At 29.1% G+C, this 24,221-nt stretch overlaps 4 protein-coding genes across 4 annotated transcripts; 2 read left to right on the top strand and 2 right to left on the bottom strand.

Moving 5' to 3' along the window:
* Positions 1-7,402: 7,402 nt before the first annotated feature.
* Positions 7,403-11,965, bottom strand: LOC113383101 (origin recognition complex subunit 6). Its single transcript, XM_026621354.1, has 7 exons — positions 11,851-11,965; positions 11,662-11,772; positions 11,459-11,591; positions 10,887-11,018; positions 10,717-10,820; positions 10,475-10,650; positions 7,403-7,539 (listed from the first exon to the last, which is right to left on the bottom strand). Exons 2-7 carry the CDS (start codon positions 11,736-11,738, stop codon positions 7,403-7,405), a joined length of 759 nt encoding a protein of 252 aa, XP_026477139.1. The 5' UTR covers positions 11,739-11,772; positions 11,851-11,965.
* LOC113382920 (histone acetyltransferase KAT8-like) lies at positions 8,335-10,321 on the top strand. The gene is given in 3 exon segments (XM_026621173.1): positions 8,335-8,563; positions 9,098-9,211; positions 9,214-10,321. Coding segments are annotated over 3 exon segments (1,347 nt in total). The 5' UTR covers positions 8,335-8,406; the 3' UTR covers positions 10,290-10,321.
* A 311-nt stretch (positions 11,966-12,276) lies between the features above and the next one.
* LOC113382921 (small RNA 2'-O-methyltransferase-like) lies at positions 12,277-13,364 on the top strand. Its single transcript, XM_026621174.1, has one exon. The coding sequence runs from the start codon at positions 12,293-12,295 to the stop codon at positions 13,331-13,333; it is 1,041 nt and encodes a 346-aa protein (XP_026476959.1). The 5' UTR covers positions 12,277-12,292; the 3' UTR covers positions 13,334-13,364.
* A 255-nt stretch (positions 13,365-13,619) lies between these two features.
* Positions 13,620-19,063, bottom strand: LOC113383349 (phosphoenolpyruvate carboxykinase [GTP]; the record flags this gene model as incomplete). The annotated part of the gene is given in 11 exon segments (XM_026621619.1): positions 13,620-13,879; positions 13,977-14,186; positions 14,303-14,464; positions 14,559-14,757; positions 14,884-15,299; positions 15,373-15,505; positions 15,590-15,851; positions 15,930-16,114; positions 16,190-16,335; positions 16,989-17,109; positions 19,025-19,063. Coding segments are annotated over 11 exon segments (1,971 nt in total). The 3' UTR covers positions 13,620-13,774.
* Positions 19,064-24,221: the final 5,158 nt, after the last annotated feature.

Raw genomic sequence — 24,221 nt, 5'->3', positions numbered from 1 at the left:
ATCTTCAAAAACCAATGTTCCTAGGGACGTTTCTAAGGTATCTCTAAACTTCACTGCTCTTAGAAATGTTGATTAAATATCTCCAAAAATCGCTGTCCTTAGGAAGGTTTTCTTAAAAATCACTAAAGACCACTGTCTTTAGAAGCGTTAATTAAATTTCCAAAAAAATCACCATCACCAAAAGACCACCAGCTCATAGAAAAGTTCCATATCAGTCCTTGCAATAAATCCTTAGCAACGTTTCTCTAAGATCTCCAAAGTTTTCTTTCTTTCTCTCACTGTCTTTAGGAACGTTTCTTAAAGATCACTAAAGACCACTGTCCTTAGCAACGTTAAATTTCTCCAAAAATCACAGTCTTCAAAAAAAACCACAGCTCATAGAAAAGTTCCTTAAAGATGTCCAAAGATCACGGTTCATAAAAACGTTCCTTAAAGATCTCCCAATACCACAGTCCTTGCAATTAATCCTTAGCAACGTTTCTCTAAGATTTCCTAAGGTTCTTAACGTTTCTTAAATATCACTAAAGACCACTGTCATTAGAAACGTTAATTAAATTTCTCCAAAAATCACCGTCTCCAAAAAAACAGAGCTCATAGAAAAGTCCTTAAAGATGTCCAAAGACCACGGCTCTTAGAAACGTTCCTTAAAGATCTCCCAGTACCACAGTCCTTGCAATTAATCCTTAGTAACGTTTCTCTAAGATCTCCAAAGGTCACTGTCCTTAAAAACGTTTCTTAAAGATCACTAAAGACCACTGTCCTTAGAAACGTTAAATTTCTCCAAAAATCACGGTCTCCAAAAGACAACAGCTCATAGAAAATTTCCTTAAAGATGTCCAAAGATCACGATTCTTAGAAACGTTTCCCTCCCAACATCACAGTCCTTACAATTAATCCTTAGCAACGTTTCTTTAAGATCTCTAATGGTCCTTAAAGCTCCACCACGCCCTTAAAAACGATCCTTATAGATCTCCAGAGATCATTATCCTTAGAAACGTCCCTTAAAGATCAATATCCTTAGAAAAATTCCTTAAAGATCTCCAAAGACCACTATTTATAGGAAATTTTATATATGCTTATGTACAATATATTATCTATAGATTTTTTTTGAACTTTCATGTTTTGGAAATTATAAATTTAGTTCAATCTGAAATAATCTAATTTGCAAATGAGCTTATTATTAACTTCAAATAGATCCATTTTCTTAAAATTTAAGGAAAAAAAATATGGTGAAGTGTGCATGTCGCAATTTGGTACAGTCTACCTAACATTTGTGCTATGCCAATTTCCTAAGAACAATGCACCTCAGAAATATTTATCGATTTCCAAAAGAAATCCGTAGAATCAATCTTCCCAAATACGTTGTATGTTTATTATAAAGCCCAATGAACTTGCATCTGATTATTAATATTCGTGCATGCGCGCGTTAACGTTTTGAGCAAAACAGTTATACCGACTTCTTCTGCTCCGAGTGTAAGCTGTCCGACGGATCGACACGATCTTCGCGCGACGTGCGCTGAATATCAAAGATCGAATAATAATAATAAAAGCTTCGACATCTCCCAGTATAATAATATAACATCCCATTGTCGATGGCAACATGTTGACTGTAAATGGACAAGCAACAGAAGCAGAAGAAGAAGAGTCGAGGAACAATGAAGAAGTCGTTAAGGCAGAAAGGGAGTTGAAAATTATGATACTGAAGATGATATTGGCTCGCAATACACAAACATACACACTTGTTCCAATCTTGGTCTCATTCAAAATGATTTGAAACGAGGAGAAAACGTAAAGTTTGCAAATAAAAAGGCAGAAAAGCTCATAATGATGTTTCTTGTTAATTTTTTCAATTAAATCTAATCCCTCTCTGTACATGAATATTTTATTGTTTCATCTTTGATCACGCACCAACACATCTCTCCTGTCAAAGACGGACATGAGCAGTCCCAACGCGACTACAAATAACGTGCAGAATGTCCGCAAGAAAACGTAATGTTATATGAACGTAGATGTGACAAACGCGTATTGTGAAATGTTTCCTGATTAGATTCATGCCATGAATTTATATTCGAACAATAGTAAAAGAATTCGTTGGGTTCCATCATCTGTTATTCGGACACATTTCAGATGAACAATTTATTTAAATGTGATCGATGTCAGAAAAAAAATGAATGGAGAGAAATGGGATCAAAGTTGTTTATATTGAAAAGACATAAAAGAGAAAAAAATTACAAGAAATTAAATATCAGGTAAATATTCTAATACGGAATAAGAATTAGAACAGCGTTTGCAAATAGAACTGATAAACCGATTATGGATTGTCCAAAAACAAAGATAATATAAACTGATATTTGGAAAAGTCGAGTTCCAAGGTAATGAATGGGTAGTGCTGCCCTAGGGCGGGTCCGTGAGCTGAGTTAAACTCTAATTCGATTCAGGGAAGAAGTAGCGTGAGAGTTTTTCCTATTTCCATTTTACACCACAGTGCCCGAGATGGGCTTATTTTCAATTAGAAACATATTTTGATCTATATTTTCAATTGAAAATTGACATCGCGCTGCCCGATGTCAGATTGCCAGAGCGGGGATTCGGATTTTCCAAGGTAATATAGGTATTAAATTATTAAATATTCTATCAAAAAAATAAGAATATGTTTGGTTTTCATCATGTTATGGAATTGGTTTATTGCTTTATAATACAAAATGCTGTGAAATAACAGTCAAAAACATCTAATTAAAAACGTACCCAATTAGGTGTTAAAAGAAACATGTAATTTAGATTAAAAACTCACAACCGTACGGATAATTATTTGTTATTTATTGTAGGGTAAATTATAGTAATCGAAAATGAAAATTTTTGCATATCTTCACGTTTCAAGGTCTTCTGAACATTTTGACATACTTTAGAAAAAATATGGTTATGTATGTGTGTATGTATGTGCATATACAATTTTCTATCGACTATTTCGAGACCACGGATGAACTGATTTAAATAATTAAAAAAATATTTGATTTCTATTTAAAACTATATTATTTATAAAGACCGATTTGACCATATTGGTAAATAAAATATATATTACCAAGATTTTTTTCTAAATCAACTTTAAATATAACTACAAATTTTAACTAGTTGTAATTGGCAATTTGCCTTGAGGCAAGTAGCATGAACTTTCTGATATGTGTAAATAATCGGCTTAATTAATAATAATTGAGATTTAGATACTTTGTATGTAGAATTTTAAAATTTTGACCTTGCCCACTGCTCTAAATTTCAATAAAAATATATATAAGCAATGAAAACTTTTTTGTAAGCTGATATTTTGGAAAGTTCATTATTAATAATAATTAATATTTTTTTAAATTATTAATGACCTAAAAAATGATTTGACAAAAATATATGTTCTTTTTCTTAAAGCTCAGCTAGCTACTTTACCAAAAATTTTTGCCTATTAGATTCTCACATCAAAACCAAAATTTGTATCGCCATACCAAGTTTCAATAAAATCTCAAAAAAAATCAACTTATCCTTTGTCATGTAGTTTGATTATTTTTAAATATCATTGTAAATGTCATTTTTTAAGGATTGGAATAGACGCTACTGCAAACTCGAATCACTATGGTAAACCTGAATCACTACTCTTAGTCATCCCTTCCTATTTCTGAGCATTTCTTATTAGATTCCATCCCCAAATTTCAGTTTATTACTAATTATTAATAATCTTTTAAATTATTATTGACATAAAAAATTATTTGATCAAAATCTCAGCTAGTTACTTTACAAAAAATCGCTGCCTATTAGATTCTCACATCTAGAACAAGACCGCCATACTAAGTTTCAATATTATCTTTAAAAAAAATCAACCTATCCTTTGTCATGTAGTTTGATTATTTTTAAATATCATTGTAAATGTCATTTTTTAAGGATTGGAATAGATGCTACTGCAAACTCGAATCACTATGGTAAACCTGAATCACAACTCTCAAAATCATCCCTTTCCATTTCTGAGCATTTCTTATTAGATTCCATTCCCACATTCCAGTTTATTACTAATTATTAATAATCTTTTAAATTATTATTGACATAAAAAATCATTTGATCAAAATCTCAGCTAGCTACCTACTTTACAAAAAATCGCTGCCTATTACATTCTCACATCCAGAAGAAGATCCAGAAAAAATCAACTTATTCTTTATCATGTAGTTTGATTATTTTTCACTATCATTGTCAATGTTATTTTTTGAAGATTTGTGAATTCGAATCACTATTGTAAACCTGAATCACTACTCTCAGTCATCCCTTTCCATATCTTATTAGATTCCATCCCAGTTTTCGATTTGTCGGCGCGTTGCCGGTTCATTAGCCAAAGAAGGCGTGTTCTCAACACTCACTACAGCATCCCGCTGAGCGAATACCCATTGGTCCAGAACGAACGACGAATCGCCGACGGAGATAGATTCCCCTTCAATTCCGAACGAGGCCCCGGTCTACGCGTAGCGGAGATGAAGAATGCGGCCTAATCTCGATAGCGTGCCCTGGCGGCATGCGTAATGTGCCTCGATGGTAATAGATAGAAAATGTGCGAGAGCGGCCAGGGGGAAGGTGTATAGAAAATAATAATAAATAGTATTATAAACTCTAGGTTTTTTGTTTTAAGTTAAAACATATCATTGAAATGTTTATTTGTAGCCAAAAAGTCGAACTAGTGGTACATGGCATCGTGCCTTAGGAAGGGCAAATTGTTAGAACCGTAATTTAAAATTTGTAAAAGCTCAAAAAAAAAACAAGTTTTTTTTTTTTAATTTTGAGTTCTTTTCAACATTTTTGAAAATTTTGGAAACATTTGAAAAATTTGAATATTGAAATAATTGAAAAAAAATTGCCGGTTTTGGAAATTATGATTTTTTTTTATTTTTTTTTTTGGGAAAATACTGTTATTTCTTGACAACTTAGATGTTGTATTGAAACCTGGATATTTTATAAAACAGAGATTTATTGATTTATTTTTAATTTTGAAATTTCTTGAAATTTTGTTACACATTCATGTCGGTTGATTAGTTCCGCCGAAACCATCTGATTTTCTCCAAAAGGGCTGGACCAATTTTTGCCAGAAACTAACCAGCACATCTTCTTATCAAAAGGAATCGAATGTTTTTTGAATTATTCAAATCGGTTGATCCGTGTTCGCAAAATAGTCGACAATAATTGGTATTCGCACATACACAAACATCTTTTTTAAATTATGTCAAAATGTTCATAACCTTTTGAAACATAAAGATATTCAAGAATTTTCGAAAGAACTTACGCTACAAGAAGTTAATAATATTATAAACTTAAGATTTTTTTGTTCCATGTTAAAACAAATTCTTGAAATGTTTATTTGGAGCCAAATAGTCGAAATAACAAGCACTGACGAGCAAACTAAACAGTTAAAAAATAAATTAAGAAAAAGGACTCTACTGACGAAAAAACAGAAATAAAGAAGAAAATCGAAAGGGACTCTACTGATGAGCAAAATAAAATAGAAGGAAAAAAAGACTTTACCGACGAGCAAACTGAAAGACGAAAAATAGTAAGGAACTCTACTGATTGAATAAAATTCAAGGACAAAAAGACTCTACTAATAAATAATTAAATATTTATTATGTACGTTTCGACACTGTTCTAACAAATCTAACAAATTTAAATCAATAGTTTCTTGCTTCGTATCAATACAATGAAGATTGAATTTGTATTATTGAAAAATTAAATTTTACATGTTAGTCATGCCAAAAAAACTGCCCTAAGCCATTGCCAAAAAATTGCCTATTAAATGCAGTAACTTAAGAGTTACAGAAATTTAACAAAGTCTGCACACATGATTATCAAATTACTATAGCACGTTTATTACCAAAAATATATATTTCTGGCCATATACAAAAGTTGGAATTAAATTTTCAAAACATTTTACTAGAATGAAAGGGTAAATCTGTTCTTTGCAGCTGATGCCAAGATAATCAGAATCAAAGGTTGGAATCGAACGAAACAAGCATTGCCATCTATAATGGAAGGCTATACGGTATACAAATTCCCTGGATATTAACCTTTTATATGAGCAAGCACTGTACTTAAGTGAGAAATAAATTCTATAGAATTTATAATTATTATAATATATATTATATTATATTATATTTTGATTTATGTTTCAACAAATCGATGCTCGGTAGAGGTGTTTCCACATTTTTATATTGAGAAACACAATCTGAAAAATTTGTTGGTAATTAATTCTGAACTTTAAACTGAATATGCTTTATAAATTGATTACTATAGTAATTGAAGTTCAGAAATAATTACCAACAAATTTTTCAGATTGTGTTTTCTCAATATAAAAACGTGGAAATACATCTGCCGAACATCGATTTGTTGAAACATAAATCAAAATATAATTTAATATAATATATATATATATATATATATATATATATATATATATATTTGAAAATAAGCCCATCTCGGGCACTGCGGTGTGAAATGGAAATGGGATAAACTCTCACACTACTTCTTTCCTGAATCGAGTGGGAGTTTAACTCAGCTCACAGACCTGCCCTAGGGCAGCGCTACCCATTATATATATATATATATATATAATATATATATATATATATATATATATATATATATATATATATATATATATATATAATATATATATATATATATATATATATATTAGGGTGGTCCTTAAAATGGTAATTTTCGAATTTCCTTGCTCCCAGGGGCTCAAATGGTTCCAAATAGATAAAAAACAATTCTCTGAAAGTTTTAGCTCTTAATATTAACGTTTAGATAGAGCGCAATTCAATCAAAGTTTTGTATGGAAATAGCATGGAAAAATTTTCAAAAATTTTAAAAATGTTTTTTAGATGTAATTTAGTGAACAAATGAATAAATAAAACTCATTCATTTGTCGCTAACTTATACCTAAAACATTTTTTTTTAATTTTCAAAATTTTTTCCATGCTCTTTCCATACAAACTTTGATTGAATTGCGCTCTATCTAAACGTTAATATTAAGAGCTAAAACTTTCAGAGAATTGTTTTTTATCTATTTGGAACCATTTAAGCCCCTGGGAGCAAGGAAATTCGAAAATGACCATTTTAAGGACCACCCTAATATATATGTAATATAATGTATATTATAAGTATCACAATATTATTTTCAAACAGTAAATATTTTCAAATAATGATAAATTAAATTATTTATTCGGAGAGTAGGAATTTTAAATTTTCAAATAAAGAGCAGCTGACGTATGGATGCAGTAGTTAAAAAATAAGTTTCATTTAAAACTTGTATTTAAAAAACTGTTATATTCTAAGTATAAAAAACGCAAACAATTATGAATCAACAATTAATATTATGGAAAGTTTAAATTTCCATAGCATTCTTCTGCTTTTCGAGTTCTCTATAGGCTTCTTCAAGTATTCGTTTCTTCCACACATCATAGTCTTCTATTTCAATTTTTTCAGAATCTTGTTTTCCATCAGATTTTCCAGCATCTATAGCTGTAACGATAAAAATCTGTAATGGCTATCATCCATGGAAACTGCTGGAGAAACTAAAGATTCTAATCTTACAGTTGAAGCACTGCACAACTACACTATGATCAATATAATAATTTAAGTATAAAAAATTAATTACAATTTACAAATGCGTAACTAAATTATCAAGCACTATACAAATAAAATTATCTAATTATAAGTTAAATACAAGCCAATCTTTAATTGCACTACTAATCACCACAATAATTAATCTGCACACATCTATTACGTTTCCCATAGTAAAAATAGTTACAAATAAAAATAATTTGTAATATGTAATATTCATTTATTTAACTTAATATGAAGACGTTTTCGTAAAATTTTTTTGCTGTTGAAAGATACTTTGATGCTTCTTGATTTATGTGAAACAGAAATGCGCCTGAATGAATACACAAAACACTTTGATTTGATTAAATTTTCTGCAGCAATTTAAATAAACTTCCACTAATCACTAACTAATAAAATATTCATTAATTACTATTTACTAGTAATAACTATATTTCATTTTATTTATAACTGATTGATTTGATAAAGCTTTTGCGAGAATGCGAATTAAATCTGCCTTTATTGTTATCATATTTTTATATTCAACGATTTGAACTATTAAAATAAGCCATTATTATACGTTCAAAAATATTAAGTTGTAAATATTAGTCAATTTAAAATTATCACATTTGAACAAAATCGTTTCAAAAATACCGCGCTGAATAACCAAGGCTAAGTAAGTTGGCTATGCTGTTACGACTAAAAATGGCCGCAGTTTGTTTGTGACGCATAAATAGGACAGCACGAGCAAGAACAGAATTACAATAAATACTTGAAGAATTAATAATGGTTTCAGAAAACGAACCTAATATAAAACCAGCCATGGAAACAGACATTGTCGAAAACAATTCCAAAATTAAGATAACAGAAGAGAATGATGCTGAAAACGATACAGAAGAGCAACCCTTAGATATTGGGGATCATTACTTAGTTCAACGAGGAAGTATGGAAAAATCAAAATAAATAGATATAATTGAATAGAAAAATAGAGCGAAGATTGCATATTAATATTTTCGTGTTTTTACTTATTTTTACGTGAATTTACTGCAAAACTAATTTGATAAAACATAATAAAAATGCCGGCAATTTACCATTGCGTCATTGTATATTATGTGTGATCGTTTCAAAACATGTTGAGATACGAATAAGTTATTTTAATGATAATATAAAACACCACAAATACATTTGAATAGCATATCTAAAACTGTTGAAAAAGATATACTTGTATTTATCTATATTATGATGCAATAATTACTTATGTGATGAAAATCTTTCTTTAGATATTTTCTATATTATTCATACTGAATAATCTTATTGCTAGAAAAACTACCATAAATTATAATTAAAACAATATAATAAATATTCGAATTGTTAGATTTAAATTTAATTGAAGTAGTTCTTTTACCAATATGATGATTTAGTATGAACATTTAGCTAGGAAATGAGTTCCATATTATTCAAAACAAACATTTTTCAGAATACGATTCTTGGCAACCTGGCGAAATCATTCATACAAGATTTAATGATGCAACTGGAAGATATGAATATTATGTACATTATGAAGGATACAATCGAAGGCTTGACGAATGGGTAACAAAGAAAGAATTATGTTATCCAGATTTGATGTGCTTGACCAAGGGTGGAAGAGAGAAAAGAACACAACTACAGATTTATTATCCACAGAAAACTCTGATAGAAAAATTACAAGAAATCAGAAACGACGACATGATGAAATAAATCATATACCAAAATCTTATGCAGATATGGATCCCACAACAGCTGCTTTGGAGCGAGAACATGAAGCTATCACAAAAGTTAAATATATAGATAAGATACAATTTGGAAAGTATGAAATTGATACTTGGTACTTCAGTCCCTTTCCAGAAGAATATGGGAAACAACCAAAACTGTGGATATGTGAATATTGTTTAAAATACATGAAACTAGAGAAAACTTATAGGTATCACTTGGGTGACTGTCAAAGCAGGCAACCAGTTGGAAAAGAAATATATCGAAAAGGCACTATTTCTATATTTGAAGTTGATGGCAAAGATCATAAAATGTATTGCCAAAACCTTTGTCTTTTAGCAAAATTATTTCTAGATCACAAAACGTTATACTTTGATGTAGAGCCATTTTTATTTTATGTATTATGTGAAGTTGACAAAGTAGGGGCACATGTTGTAGGATATTTTTCCAAAGAAAAAGATTCTCCAGAAGGAAATAATGTAGCTTGTATCCTTACTTTACCGCCTTACCAAAGACAAGGCTATGGTAAATTATTAATAGCTTTCAGTTATGAATTGTCGAGGATAGAAGATTGTGTAGGAAGTCCAGAAAAACCTCTTTCAGATTTAGGAAAACTTAGTTATAGAAGTTATTGGTCTTGGGTCATTCTGGAAATTTTAAGAGTTAGCAGGGGCACCTTGTCCATTAAAGATCTAAGTGACATGAGTTGCATTAATCAGTCAGATATTATCTACACCTTACAATCAATGAATATGGTGAAATATTGGAAAGGTCAACATGTGATATGTGTTACACCTAAATTAGTTAATGAACATTTGTCTTCACCCATGTATAAAAGACCAAGATTAGTTGTAGATTCAGCTGCACTTAGATGGGCACCACCAAAAAAACCAAACAATGCACAACGAAACAAAAAATAATTGATTTCAAAATATTTTTGCGATAAATTAAGCTATGTTATTAATATTGAGTATTTTTTTGTTAATTAATATTAAAATACCTCTGTACAAATGAAATAAATGTGATATACAATAAAGTTCAGTATGTAATAAATTCGAAGTATCATTTTCATGCACCCTATATATTAACTAAAATTTCCACTAACCTTTTCCAAGATTTTCTGCTATCTTGTCCCCGTTATTTTGCACAGCATCTTTAAATAAAGTAGGTGATACCTCATCTACCCATGTAGTCCAAGTTTTCTCAAGCATAGTCCATTGACTACCTTTTATTCGACTAAATGGCACAATCATGCTTTTCTGTAGTTTTATTTTACTCAGTCTGAAAGATAATTAAAATATTATAGGCAATTTGTTCACATTTAATATTTCATTAAATTAGTATTACCTGCATGCCTGATATACAGCCATAGCGACATACTGTGGATGTGATATATCACAATCATGAGAAGTTTTGTACTTTGATAGTAATATCTCAGCTTTTTCTTTCACCTGAAAAATATAGCAATCACATTTATGCTGGAAAAGAAATGATATAATAAATGTTTATATACCTACAGAAGTAACGCCTAGTTGAACACATAATTCACTAATTGTTAGATCTTTGGATAAATCTAATAATTTCTCAATTGTTCTTAGACTGTTTAAATATGTACTCTTTTTAAAACCCGACAATTTCAGTGCATAATCCTGTAATAAATTGTAAAGCATATTTGTTATACATCACACATAAATGAATGTGGAAGAATTTTATATAATCTTTCGACATATGATAGTACATTTTTCTTAAACTGAAAGTAACTCTAATTACGTTGCAACAGTTCTTGTCAATTTAAATGAAAAGATTGAATATTAACTTTCGTCTTAAATGTCTGACCAAAAGCGAATAATATTTTCATAACTGTTAAGTATTCAACCTATAATTTCATTAAATTTGACAAGAACTAGTTTAATTGTGCCTTTGCAAAGTAGTTACAAGTAATTAACTTGTTGTGGAGTTACTTCCAGTTTAAATTTACTGTCGAAACTTTTGTAAATGTAATAATTATATCAAATTTCTCAAATTGCTCTGAAGAAATTGATTTACTTATTCAACATATACATAATTTTATATATACAAAATTACAAACCGAATCAAAGCTGGTGCCTAAGAAAGAACTTGCCAAATCTAGGCAAATCACCGCTTGGGCAAGACCAGTTAGTGTTATAGAATTTCCTCCAAGAGATTTTAATTTCAGCAGCCTTAGTAGCTCATTTGCTTTACTAAAGTAATATATGAATAAGAATAAATATAAAAAATATTCAACAAAGATACAAAACACAAAAAGCTTACTTAATTAACTGTGTATTTTCTTCAAATCCTAACTTCTGTGCCATCATGTGCACCATTTCATTTTCAGCACTCACCATTTTCAAAATGTAAACAAAACTTTGAAAACTAAAACTGGTTTAATTTAGGAGAGTTAAAAAAACGTTTATGACAACTTACAACATGGTGTGAACCCTAGATTAAAAATATAACCTTTCAAACGTTATGCCGCTAAACTAGATAGTTTAAAATGACAGACGACTCAGGTGCACAAAATTTGTCGATAATATTAGATTATTTGTGATTAATAATTTAATATTAAAATACGATATAAAGAAATTAGGTACTGCTTCAAATCACTCTTTAGGCACTTGTTTTTAATATATTATATTTTATTATTGTCTAGAGCACTTTTTTGCTGTCGGACATGTCGGATTACAGCTGTGTACAGCAACAGTTTCTGCGTTCCTCTTCCTGCTACTAACTTAGCTATGAAGTAATCAGCACAAAACAATAAAAAAATTATTTATTAAGGTTGGTAGCAGTTCATGCGCAACCTGCACGCAATTTAATTTAGTTGTTTATGTGAGTTGTTGTTATATGTTTACTAGTGGACATTATTTAGTTGAAAATACAAAATCCATTGCATTTTACAATGAAGCCTTTTCCCAGAACAGAAATTTCCAATTCTGGGCAAGTAAAATTTTGTCCAGAAGCCAATCAGCAGCGACAAGATGCTGTTTACAACATCATAAATAGCGAGGAATGGAGTAAGCAGATCAAAACAATAGTAGATTTTGGTTGTGGAGAATTGCGTTTTTTTAAAGTGTTAAAGACAATGGAACAATTAGATTCCATAATTTGTATTGACATTGATGAAGAAAAATTAAAGCTTCATGGAGAGAAGGCTAATCCTGCATTTAACGGGATAGTTGAATATATGAAGAAGCCTCTAAAAGTAGACATTTATCATGGTGATATTGGGCAGATAGATTCTTGCATTAAGAACTCAGATGCTATTATATGCATTGAAGTCATTGAACACTTATTTCCTAATGAGTTGGACAATTTGCCATATACTATATTTGGATTCGCCAAACCAAAATTAGTAGTAATTACCACACCAAATGTAGAATTTAACATTGTTTTCTCCAAGAAAAATAAAATGAGGCATGAAGATCATAAATTTGAGTGGACAAGAGTTCAATTTCGAGATTGGGCTTCAAATATAATTCAACGATACCCAGACTATGCAGTTGAATTTCAGGACATTGTTGTTCCTCCCAAAGGCTATGAAAGCATAGGTCCATTAACACAAATGGCAGTTTTTCATAAGCAAACAAAATTTGCAGATAATAAACATGAAAATGATACCGTCAAGAACTATGAGCTAATATACAGTTACGAGTATCCCGTTCAAAAAGACTTGAGAGAAACTGATGATAAAATATTACAAGAATTTATGTTTTACCTTACTAAATATTCTGATTCAAATGATCAGTGTGAACAATATGGAGATGATAGTCAAGCCATTATGATTCCATTAAAACCTCTATTCAAAAAAATAAAATCACTTGTTCCAAATCTGCGCGAATTGGAATCATTGTTGATCGGTTTTGGGTACACCATCACTAAACACAATTTGATACTAAGTAAACCAAAAGTGAAATATAACAGAGGGTATCCACATCTATAATAGAAGTGCCCTTTAAGATATACATGATTGACGAGCATTATAGACTGTGATAATTTGATTTTATTAGCTTTAAAAATGTGATTACTTAAAAGTCACAGTGTGTGTGTGAAATAAAACTTGACTAAATAATTGTAACTTTTATATTTTTAAAAATATACTTATAAAACTATGTACAATATTTCTTTTGGTCTAATAATTTTTTTTAAATAAATATCACATACTATTGTCTATAAAATTTACAAACTAAGTTTTATAAAAAAATATATTTAGACTTAAAAGTATTAGAAAAATACTATAATCTATATACTGTCTGATTAAAAAATGTTAAAATACTTATAACTGTACCGTGAGGGTAAAATAATTTTCCCATTAAAATGTTGCTTACGAGATGTTTTGAATGTTATAAATAAATGGCTTACAAGTAACTTATTAACTAAATTTTTACAAAGTTTGTACTCTTTTCTTTAAATCCTCTAATTCGTGTGTTATTTCTTTTGGTACATCATCACCAATTTGAGATTTGAAGTATTTTTCAATATCAGCCGCCTGAAAATAAATCAGTATTAGTCAATTTTGTTAAAATTAGCATATATATTTAAAATATGTGAAAGTCATAGATAAAACTTAATTTATTGCTACTTACTTCTTGCACCCAGAAGTCCTTGGGCAAGCTAAATAATTCTCCCATATCAACAGGAGACTTAAGACCATCCAAATTTAATGAACCATTTGCAGGTACTCTGCCGATTGGAGTTTCTTTATATAAACCGGTGTTATTGTTTTCATCAATGCGTTTCAAAATCCAATCCAATACACGGCTGTTTTCTCCAAATCCAGGCCATAAGAATTTACCCTGCGAATAGAAAACATTAATTAAGAAAACATGTTATAAATTTGTATTCATTATGAAAAGCTTTCAAAATGTAAATTCATTTTTATGAATATTCTTATGTATCAAAGGATAAGTACCTTTGAGCTTTTCCTGAACCAGTTTACGTGGAATATTCTTGGTACTTCACCACCTAATCCTCTAGCTCTGTCTTCCATGCTGAGCCAGTGAGCCAAATAATGGCCAAAGTTATATCCAAAGAATGGACGCATTGCAAATGGGTCGTGCATTATAACTTTTCCCTAGAAAATATAGTAAGTGTTAAATTTATTAAATTATTATTAAAGTATTTGAAGTTTGTTTGAAGTTGAAGTAGATTGTTATCTTATCACATACCTTATGCTCAGCTGCGGCAGTTGCTTCACTCCTCATAGAAGCTCCCATGAAAACACCATGTGTCCAGTTACGAGCTTCGTAAACTAATGGAACGCCTTGAGGTCTGCGGCCTCCAAAAAGAATTGCACTAATTGGAACTCCTTCAGAAGATTCCCACTCAGAATCAATGATTGGGCATTGAGAGGCAGGCGAGCAGAATCTGCAAAATAAATGTTATATTATACATATTATATATGAGTTAATTGCAATTAAAAATATAAATTAATTGTGATCAATAAAATACAGTGTGTTGTGATTTAATTAAAGATGTAAATTTTCTTTTTACCTTGAGTTGGGGTGAGCAGCGGGTGTTTTGCTCTCAGGTGTCCAGGGCCTTCCTTGCCAATCTGTTACAGTCACTCCAGCTGGTAGAGTACCTTCAAGACCTTCCCAATATACACCACCATCAGAAGTGGCAGCCACATTAGTAAAGATAGTATTTCTGAAAATGGTGTCCATAGCATTGGGATTTGTTTCATAGGATGTTCCTGGAGCCACTCCAAAGAAACCATTTTCAGGATTGATGGCACGTAATTCTCCTTTAGAGTTAAATTTCATCCAAGCAATATCGTCTCCGACACATTCAACTTTGTATCCAGGCAGAGATGGAGTTAACATAGCTAAATTAGTTTTACCGCAAGCTGATGGAAAAGCAGCGGTGATGTAACGTTTTTTGCCAGATGGAGAAGTGATAGCAAGGATCTGGAATTGATCAGAAAGTTAAAACTTTGCCCATATAAAATTAAATTAAATATTGTATAATGTGTGTACTCACCAACATATGTTCAGCAAGCCAACCTTCCCTTTTAGCAATTGTGCTTCCGATACGGAGCGCAAAGCATTTCTTCCCCAAAAGAGAATTGCCTCCATAACCGCTTCCATAGGAAACAATTTCATTGTTTTGTGGCCTAAATTATAAAAGCATAAGTTAAAATCATCGTTACAGCTCTGTTTGAGTAAAACAGTAATAGCAGACTTAAAAATGTATTTACCTATGCAAAATGATTGTTCTTTCTGGGTCACAAGGCCAACTGGGCATCTCAACGATGCCATTGGCAGGACATCCGACTGAATGAAGACATTTTACAAAATCTGCGTTCGCCTTTGCCAATTCTTCAAGAACAGCACTACCCATTCTGGTCATAATGCGCATAGAGGCCACAACGTAGGCTGAGTCAGTGATCTCGACTCCAATTTTGCTCAAGGGTGAACCAATTGGGCCCATGGAGAACGGAACAACATACATAGTACGTCCTAAAATAACGTTTAGAAATTAAAAATCAAATTTTGATGTCTTGGATATAATAATACAATTCACGTTGTGATAATTACCTTTCATGCATGATGGAAAACGTTCCATGATAGCTTTATCCATGTCCTGTGGGGACATCCAATTTCCCAAAGTTCCCTTGACGCCATCAGCTGGTGTAGGGATGGTGTCTTCACGACGATCAGTGCTGATGAAAGTTTTGCTTTCCACGCGGGCAACATCCGCGGGATTGGTGCGAGCCAACCAGCTAAAAATTGGAATTGTCCATTTAGATCATATGAAATTGAATTTAATAATAAAAATTAATAGAAATAGAATGTACCAGTTGTCATATTTGGGAAGAGGCTGAATGGTTCCTTGCTGCAGCATAAGCTTCAGCAATTGGGAGTTCTCAGATTCTGATCCATCGCAAATGTGAATTTGTTGAGGTTGGCACAGGGTGGCTGCGTCTTCCACATAACTTCTAACCTGGAGAAAAAAAGTAAGGGTATATAAAAAATGCAAAACACAACTCTAATTTAATTAAGAAATTAAAGCATATTCAAAATTATCACAAAAGTTTACAAATTATTTAATGAATTAAAAATTAAACGCCGGTTTCTTATCTTAAAATTTCTACTAGTGTTATAATAACATAAAAATGCATAACACATTAAGTAATTGTTGCTTATTGAATTGAAGAATGTTGTCTAAATATATTAAGAACAATTAAAGTTCCTGTGCATTGTCTTATGCAACGATTGTGTTAATTAAAATGCATTTAAGAATTTATTATTTACAAACAAATCTTTGATTCATACGAGTGGGATTATTTGTTTGATTAAAGTATATACAGTAGTAACCAATATAAAATTGGGATTTTACCTTATAGATGTATTAATAAATATTTAGTATATTTAATTTTGGGTGTTTTTGACTTAATATCCGTAAGTTATGTGTAAAAATTCAGTGTGTGTAATTTAAGTAAATACTTCAATGAATCATAATTTCTGAGATGTTAATCAAACGATCCCAGATTCCTAGAATATCCTTATCGTTTACTCATAAAAGCAGGACCGTATCCAACAGATTTTTAATTGTAATATATAAAATGAAGACAACCAAATAAATATTGTTCTTACTTTTGGTGATAAACTGGAAATTTCACCGTGGATAACTTTGTAACCACGTAGTTGATTGTAGAAGCCAACATTGGAAGAAACTGATTTTACGCCGCCGCATCGGTTCATCAGATTGGGCACTCTGAAAAGGTAAGGAATTATTTAGTATTTATTTATTTGAATGAATATATTATTTTAATTATTATAAATATATATTTGATTGATTAGTCTTAAAGAAAAAAATAAATTTCGGGCATGTGATCCGATCATTGATGTTTTTACAATGCATTGACTATCGATGCAAATCAAAATATACAATTATGCAAAAACGATGTATTTTGCAATTTAGTTTTTTATTTAGATTTTTGAATTCAGAAAGTAAAATGCGAAATCAAATAAAAAATATAAAGTGCAAAATGCACTATTTTTGCAAAATATTCCGTTTATTTATAACATTTTAAAAAAGGAAGTTTTTGGCGGATCCTGAAGATTAGGCCTTGTACATGGCCTTAGTCTTAACCATATCCCTGGATTATACATTATATAAAACTGTGTCTTGTTATATTTTTTTAACACATATATTAGAACAATTTATTTCAAGTAAATATTATTCAAAATATATTAGTCTCAGCACGAGTACGCAATATTCTCGTAAATGAAAAACGTGCGTATTTTAGCACGTGGTCGGCAACTAAAACAACATTCGGCGCTAATTTTAAAATGTTTATACAAATATTGCTGATGTCGCATTGTAACAATTTATTTTTATACCTAGCTTAAAGTCAGAGATAATATAAACATAATTAAAACAATATTTAATTCTTAATCGTTGATAAAAATAATTGAACTTTAGAATATGCGTATATAAATTTTTGATGACTATGGATTACGTGTAATTATTTTTTCTACAACGCACTTTCCAATATTATAAATTTATATTTATCAAAGATTTCACGATGAAAACTGTTATGTCAACGTATAAAATCTAGTATCAAAATATATTCAGATGAAACAGATGTTATTGCGAAAGATATAAACATAAATTGCCTCATTAAGCATAATAATTTATGCAAATATCAAACATATGCAAAAAAAATTGTGTAGATAATAAATTTTACGAAAGCTATTTTAAATGCTGGTGGTATTAAAATTTATTTATTGAGGATTTCGATTAAAAGATAAATGTAATTGTTATATAAAACAGGGTTAATGAATATGCAAGATACAGATAAATTTATGAATTTTTCCGTAACGTTTTGTTTTTATAGTTGTTTGCAATTTGGAATGAATGAGTAAATAAGAAATCATTTTGCTATTTTTGAATTTGCAACTTTAGTAATAAATTTGTCGTTTGTTTAAGATTAAATCAGCCTTAAAGGTAAAACCTTTGTGTTATTAAAATTATGTGAACATTTATATTTGATTATAATATTCAAAAATTTCGGTTAATAGATAAAGAATAAAAAATATATTAATTTGATCAAAACATAGCAATTTATCGTATGCAGTTTAAAAAAACGAGTAAATAAAAATATTCTAGTATTTCTGAAGCTTAGTGTTCTTAGTTTTAAATATTTAGGTCTTTTATTTTATATAAAGTTAACCTGAACTAAGTGTTTTAAGAAAAATGCAATCTTTCTTCACTTTTCAACATTTTTGCGAAGTATGCTTTCATTAAAAACCTTTCCTATGACAAATATTATGTAATTTACAAGTCAATTTGATTTGAAAGAGAAATATTTAACTAATAAAGTTAATAAATTTGATGATATTAGCCCTAAATTTATAACAAACGATTATAGTTTTTTTTTAATATTTGTATTGCCTTATATCAAAAACGTCTTATATAGAAAAAATATGTAATTGCAGATTTAAAGAACGAATTTTTAGCTATTAATTAATTGGGCAAAATTGGCATTGAATTTATAACACAGTTTTAATAAAATCGTATAAATTCTTATATTTTAAACGATTGCTATATGTAGGAATAAAATTTTATTGAAAATTCTTGATTAGCAAAAATGATATATATCAAACAACATAATTATTCCACTTACGATTGGTAGTTTTTCTCGATTACTTCAGGCATCTTGGTGTGTGTTTATATTTTATTTAAAATAAAATATTTATACAAAAGTACGGTAATAAAATATCACTCGGTTAAAATAAAATAAAATTTAAAATAAAATGAAATTTACTAATTTCAAGTATCCATTTAAAAGTGCTGTTACTTCTACACCGGCTGTCAACTGACCACTGATGCAAAACCTTCGAGTTACGCTTATATATATCCGTTCGATAACAGCGCCAATTTTTAAAGACGATTCTGATTGGTCGAAGATCGTATGGGGCTCACACACCCACCACACACACTTTTTTAATTAATAATTAATAACGTATTAATGAGACTAATTGTGGATGTGTTGGTAGTTGTGGGATTTTGGAAAAATTCTAGACGTTTGCAAAAACATCAAAACAGAATTAGTGCACTAATTTGTGGGGGTTTAGAGTTATTTATAAATTTTAGATAAAATAATATTTATGGTATAAATATCATATACATGTATGTATAAATATCATATACATGTATATTTACATATATGTATATGATGTAAATATTTACTTCTGTCCAAGCGAATGGCACAAACAAGTTGCTTCAAGATACCAAAATTTTACCAGTTAATATGCTGTTTAAATTTTATTACTTAAGTTGTTTAAAACCAATATTAATTTAAAAAGTCTGTTTTAAATAAATTATTCAAAATTTAATGAAAATTGTGACCTCCATATTGCAACCATGTTGGTGATACCATTATGAAAACACATTAATGTTTCATATATATTTTTTTTTAAATATTATAGCTATATTTAACATTACATTTTGTAAAGATGTAATGTGAAATGTATGTATAAATAATTTTTTTTAAATATTTTTTTTGATATGAAACTTGTGTTGACTTCATAAGAGTATCACAAAAATGGTTGCAAAATAAGTCACAATTTTTATTAATATTTAAATAATTTTTTTAAAATACAAACCTTTTTAATTAGTATTTGTGTGTCGATTTATCTACTAAAATCAATAAAATAAGTGCATCATTTACTAACTAGTTTTTGAATTAATCCGCTTCCATGATCTGATCTTTCTGTTTTTTTTTTCTTCTAAAAATTATTTGTATTTTATCTTATTGTTAAGTAAAAAACAATCTTCATCGTTTAATTAATTCATTCAAAAAAATCATCAATAATATACCATTTGTCTTTATAATTAAACCACTTCCCATAGGCCTATAATATTTTAAGGGGCTCGGTTTGACTATCAACTGTATCACCATGCAAAATTTTATCAAAATCCCTGACGAATAACCTGAGGTTCTCTTTGTTAATTTAAAAGAATTTCAGAAATAATTTAAATTAATTGGAAAGATTTTCATAAGTACAAAATATTCATTTTAACAAAACATACTTATTGTATGTACTATTAAAATCTCAAATGCAAAATTTGACAAATCAAATATTTAAGCAGAAATTTTGAATAAATGGATCAAGGTCATTTTTTGCAAATCAATTTAAAATATAAATTACTGATAAAATTGAATGAATTTTTAATTTCTTAAAAAAAATATTTAATAATTTTATACTTTTGTTATAAAGTATTCTCAAAAATAGATTTATTGAGTTTTTTTTTTTAAAAAAAATGAAGTTAGCATCATTGAATGTAAATTAGTGACGTAATCATGCATTCATCACTAATTTTTGTTACTAATAATTTTGCTAATTGACACTTAAGACGACTCCAGTCCTATTAATTCGAAAGATTTTGCTAATTATAGAAATGTGATATTAATTACATTTGTAATTCATAAAATTTCCATGCAAACAAATATGTATCTATACTGATTTAAATTTGTTTGTATGTTTTACCATCAGATCCGCAATTTAGATGTACCATTTAATATTTATAGTAGGTTGGACAGATAACTTTTGATTGCATGTCACTTATATTTTGATTGACAGTGATTATAAGGCAATTTCTGTTAATGCAAATGTTTTGATTTGAACCAGATTGATCTGGTTCGAATAGTTATCTTATTAAAGAAATTAAGTAAGGAGAGACTGATATGATGATGCCAAAGTTTAATGGATAAAAAAGGCTAAATATCTAAAACTAAACTGATAAAATAAACTCCCCAAGTGTGCTTAGAATTTCTAAAAAAATATAGGTTTTTGGATAAAATACGTAAAAAATAAAATACTATTTGAAGGTGAATGCAACGATAACAAATACTCTAGATAAACTTTCCATTAGCAACTCATTACTTTTATGAAAGACTGCTTAAATTCGATATTTGAAACTTGAATAAAAAAAAAATCAAATTAAATTTAGACAAAATATCAAGACTAATCTTTTATATAAACAATATTTGTTTCTGAGTCTGTGGAAATAATTATTATGAATAATTAATACTAAATAAATAACATATCTAAAGAAAAATAGTTTTATAGTATTATGGTCTTATGGTATGTAATCGTTGACCATACTTAATAAAATTCTCCAGAAGTTAATTGTGTGATGTAGAATGTTCCTATCCTCATTGTAAATTCAATTGAATAATGAACAGTAATTTTTTCGTTTTATTTGTCCTATTGGCCATAAAATTTCTTCCTCTGGAAACCAATGCTACCCTCTTTACTTGCAACAAAAGCACGTACAAGTTACCTGCTCTTTTGAAGGACATTTCTACAAAGGGTTCCCTAAACGTACTTCCCGGGAATTTCGATGGAATATTTTATATATCTTCTAATTTATTTGATTTTGAAGAATACCAAAGATTTTCTGCTTTTTTTCTGGTCATTGCAGGATTTGTTAGTAAATGGTAAATTATAGTTTTTTATTGCTCCAAACTAATTGGAGAGTCTCCATCAACTATGATGGTGGCAACCCGGTGGTTGTCTTGAAAAAAAATTTTTTTGTCGCATTTGTAATAATGTGTGAGGTGATTTTAAATATACAATACAAATGTATGATGTAATATAAGAGCCATATTATATAGTTATCGCGATAACTTCCGCTAGCAAAAATTATTTCTACGCAATCTGCTTTTTAAAAATGTATGATAAGTGATAACGCATATAATAAAATGCCTATACTACATACTGATAAAATAAAAACCACTTTATGTCCACTAAAATTTCAAAAGGTTAAAATCATGAACAAATCTTTTAGGGTTGTTTGAATATTAGTCACAGGTTATATGAATAATAAATAATAAAAATATTTACATCGGAGTGTTATATAATGGAAAATTATTTGAGCATTGATATAAAAATAAAGTTTCCATTATTTTTAAAACAAATAAATAAAAGAGTCTACATATGCACACGTACATGCATTTGTCTGAAATTTGATCCCACAATTTATATACCTGCGAATAGGTCAAAAAGTCGATACAAATTTCGGCGTTGTTTTGACTACAATTGCAATATTGTCAAAATATTAATTTAATCAGTGATTCAAAAATATCACATCTGTTTTGAAATAATTAAATTGTTTTTAATACACAATTTTAATTCAAGTGATTAGCAGTAAATCAATTTTAATACGATAATGGAACTGATACAAGCAGCTTAGACACAATCTGGATTGTTACATCATTTATAAAAAATCGCAAAATCAATTTTTTCTACAAGACTGTGTTGGACTTTAGCCTCTAATTTATCAAGATAATTTTTTTTCTAATTTTTGTCAACTTGCTAAATCTGGTTCAGTTTTCTTGTTGCTCCAGAAGATAACCTCGCGAAAAGTAGACCGCGAGGAAGATTGCAAAATTTTTTGTCAAAAAATCACCGAAAAATAAAAAAAATATAGATTTTAGTCCACGCGCAGTGCTTGACAACATAAAAACAACCTTATCAAAAAAAGTCTAAATTTGGGACGATAGTATTTATCAGAAGACTCGTTATTCGCCAAATTATGAGGAAATTTTGGGGCTCGACAAAAATTGTGATAAGAGACACAATTAATATATATTTTTTGACAATAGAATCAGATGTAAATAAAGGCGTGCTTTTATCTGATTGTAACTTTTTTTTTATACATACATACATATTTTGATCAGAAAAGTATAGCACACCATTTTTATAATCTTTTTAGATTTAGTCTGAAAAGTCAATAAACAAAGTCATAAAAATGATTTGACAAATATTTTTGGCTGATGCTTTGTTTATAAAAACAATTTTAAAACGCTGATAAAAATAAGCTAACTGGTTTCTAAAAATTTCTAAGTACTTAAAATCATGAGACTCCCTTTGGATCAGTAGTAACATCATTGATCTTGCAACTATAAGATTTTATTTTCGACTAAGACAGCTTGATATCAAGCAGAAATGATTTTAATATTTATTAGAAAATGTAGATCTAAATATGATTACAGATGAAAATAGATTAATAATGATTTTATTACAAAGAGAATGGACAACATTGGGTTGTATTTTTTAGTAAGACTTGTTTAAGGTGTTTCTATTTAAAAAAAAAAAGTTGGCAATATAAAAGTTATGTACTAATGTCAATTAATAATAGTTATTGAAAGGTTTATATATTTTTTTATTTAATTTACAATAATTTATTAACAACTTTATTATTTGCCAATATGCTAAAAAATTAAAGATTTCACTCTCGAAACGCCCAAATTTAAATTTAATATAAATTAAAAAAACAATCGCAAAAATATAAAAAAATGACGTTCGAATAGTGTTTTTTACGTACTTTAGTCACACTTCATGATAAGTAAAAAAGTAATTCCGATTAAAATCTTCTCAAAAATTAAATTTATTTTGTTATTGTATTTTTTACGTCAAACAATATTACAATTTAGATATGCTTACGACAACTCCATGGTTCATTACTACAAAAAAAATTATTAAAATTATAAAAAAAACATATTTCGGAAAATATTTACAAAAATATATGAATAATATTACTCATAATTTTATTTATATCGTTTTATATTCACTAATATATTTTAATCTTTCATTAATGTTCTCGAACTCAAACGTGAAAAAAATCGCCCATTATCAGTAATTATATATATAATGAGAACGATAAATTTATTTTGTTATTCGATTGTGCAAGCTTTTTGAAAATGACCCCTGATCTCTGCAAATCTTATTATTCGCAAAAATATTATCAAATGGTGCAAGATGAGTTGTTTACTCGAATCTCTTTGGAGGTATATACATTTCTATGGAGATACT

This window comes from Ctenocephalides felis, unplaced genomic scaffold, assembly GCF_003426905.1.
Source record: "Ctenocephalides felis isolate EL2017-DRISC unplaced genomic scaffold, ASM342690v1 CF-g0.4_SCAFFOLD_03570, whole genome shotgun sequence".
NCBI classification, from domain to species: Eukaryota; Metazoa; Arthropoda; class Insecta; order Siphonaptera; family Pulicidae; genus Ctenocephalides; species Ctenocephalides felis.
The sequence above is the reverse complement of the archived record's forward strand: the minus strand, read 5'-3'. Positions and strand labels throughout refer to the sequence as shown.

Coding starts and splice junctions, on each gene's coding strand:
- LOC113382921 (XM_026621174.1), top strand. CDS start 12,293: ATGAAGCCTTTTCCCAGAACAGAAATTTCCAATTCTGGGCAAGTAAAA.
- LOC113383101 (XM_026621354.1), bottom strand. CDS start 11,738: ATGGTGAGTGCTGAAAATGAAATGGTGCACATGATGGCACAGAAGTTA. Junction 10,821..10,886: donor TTCAACTAGGCGTTACTTCT/GTAGGTATATAA, acceptor TATATTTTTCAG/GTGAAAGAAAAAGCTGAGAT. Junction 7,540..10,474: donor AGCAGAAAATCTTGGAAAAG/GTTAGTGGAAAT, acceptor TTATCGTTACAG/CTATAGATGCTGGAAAATCT.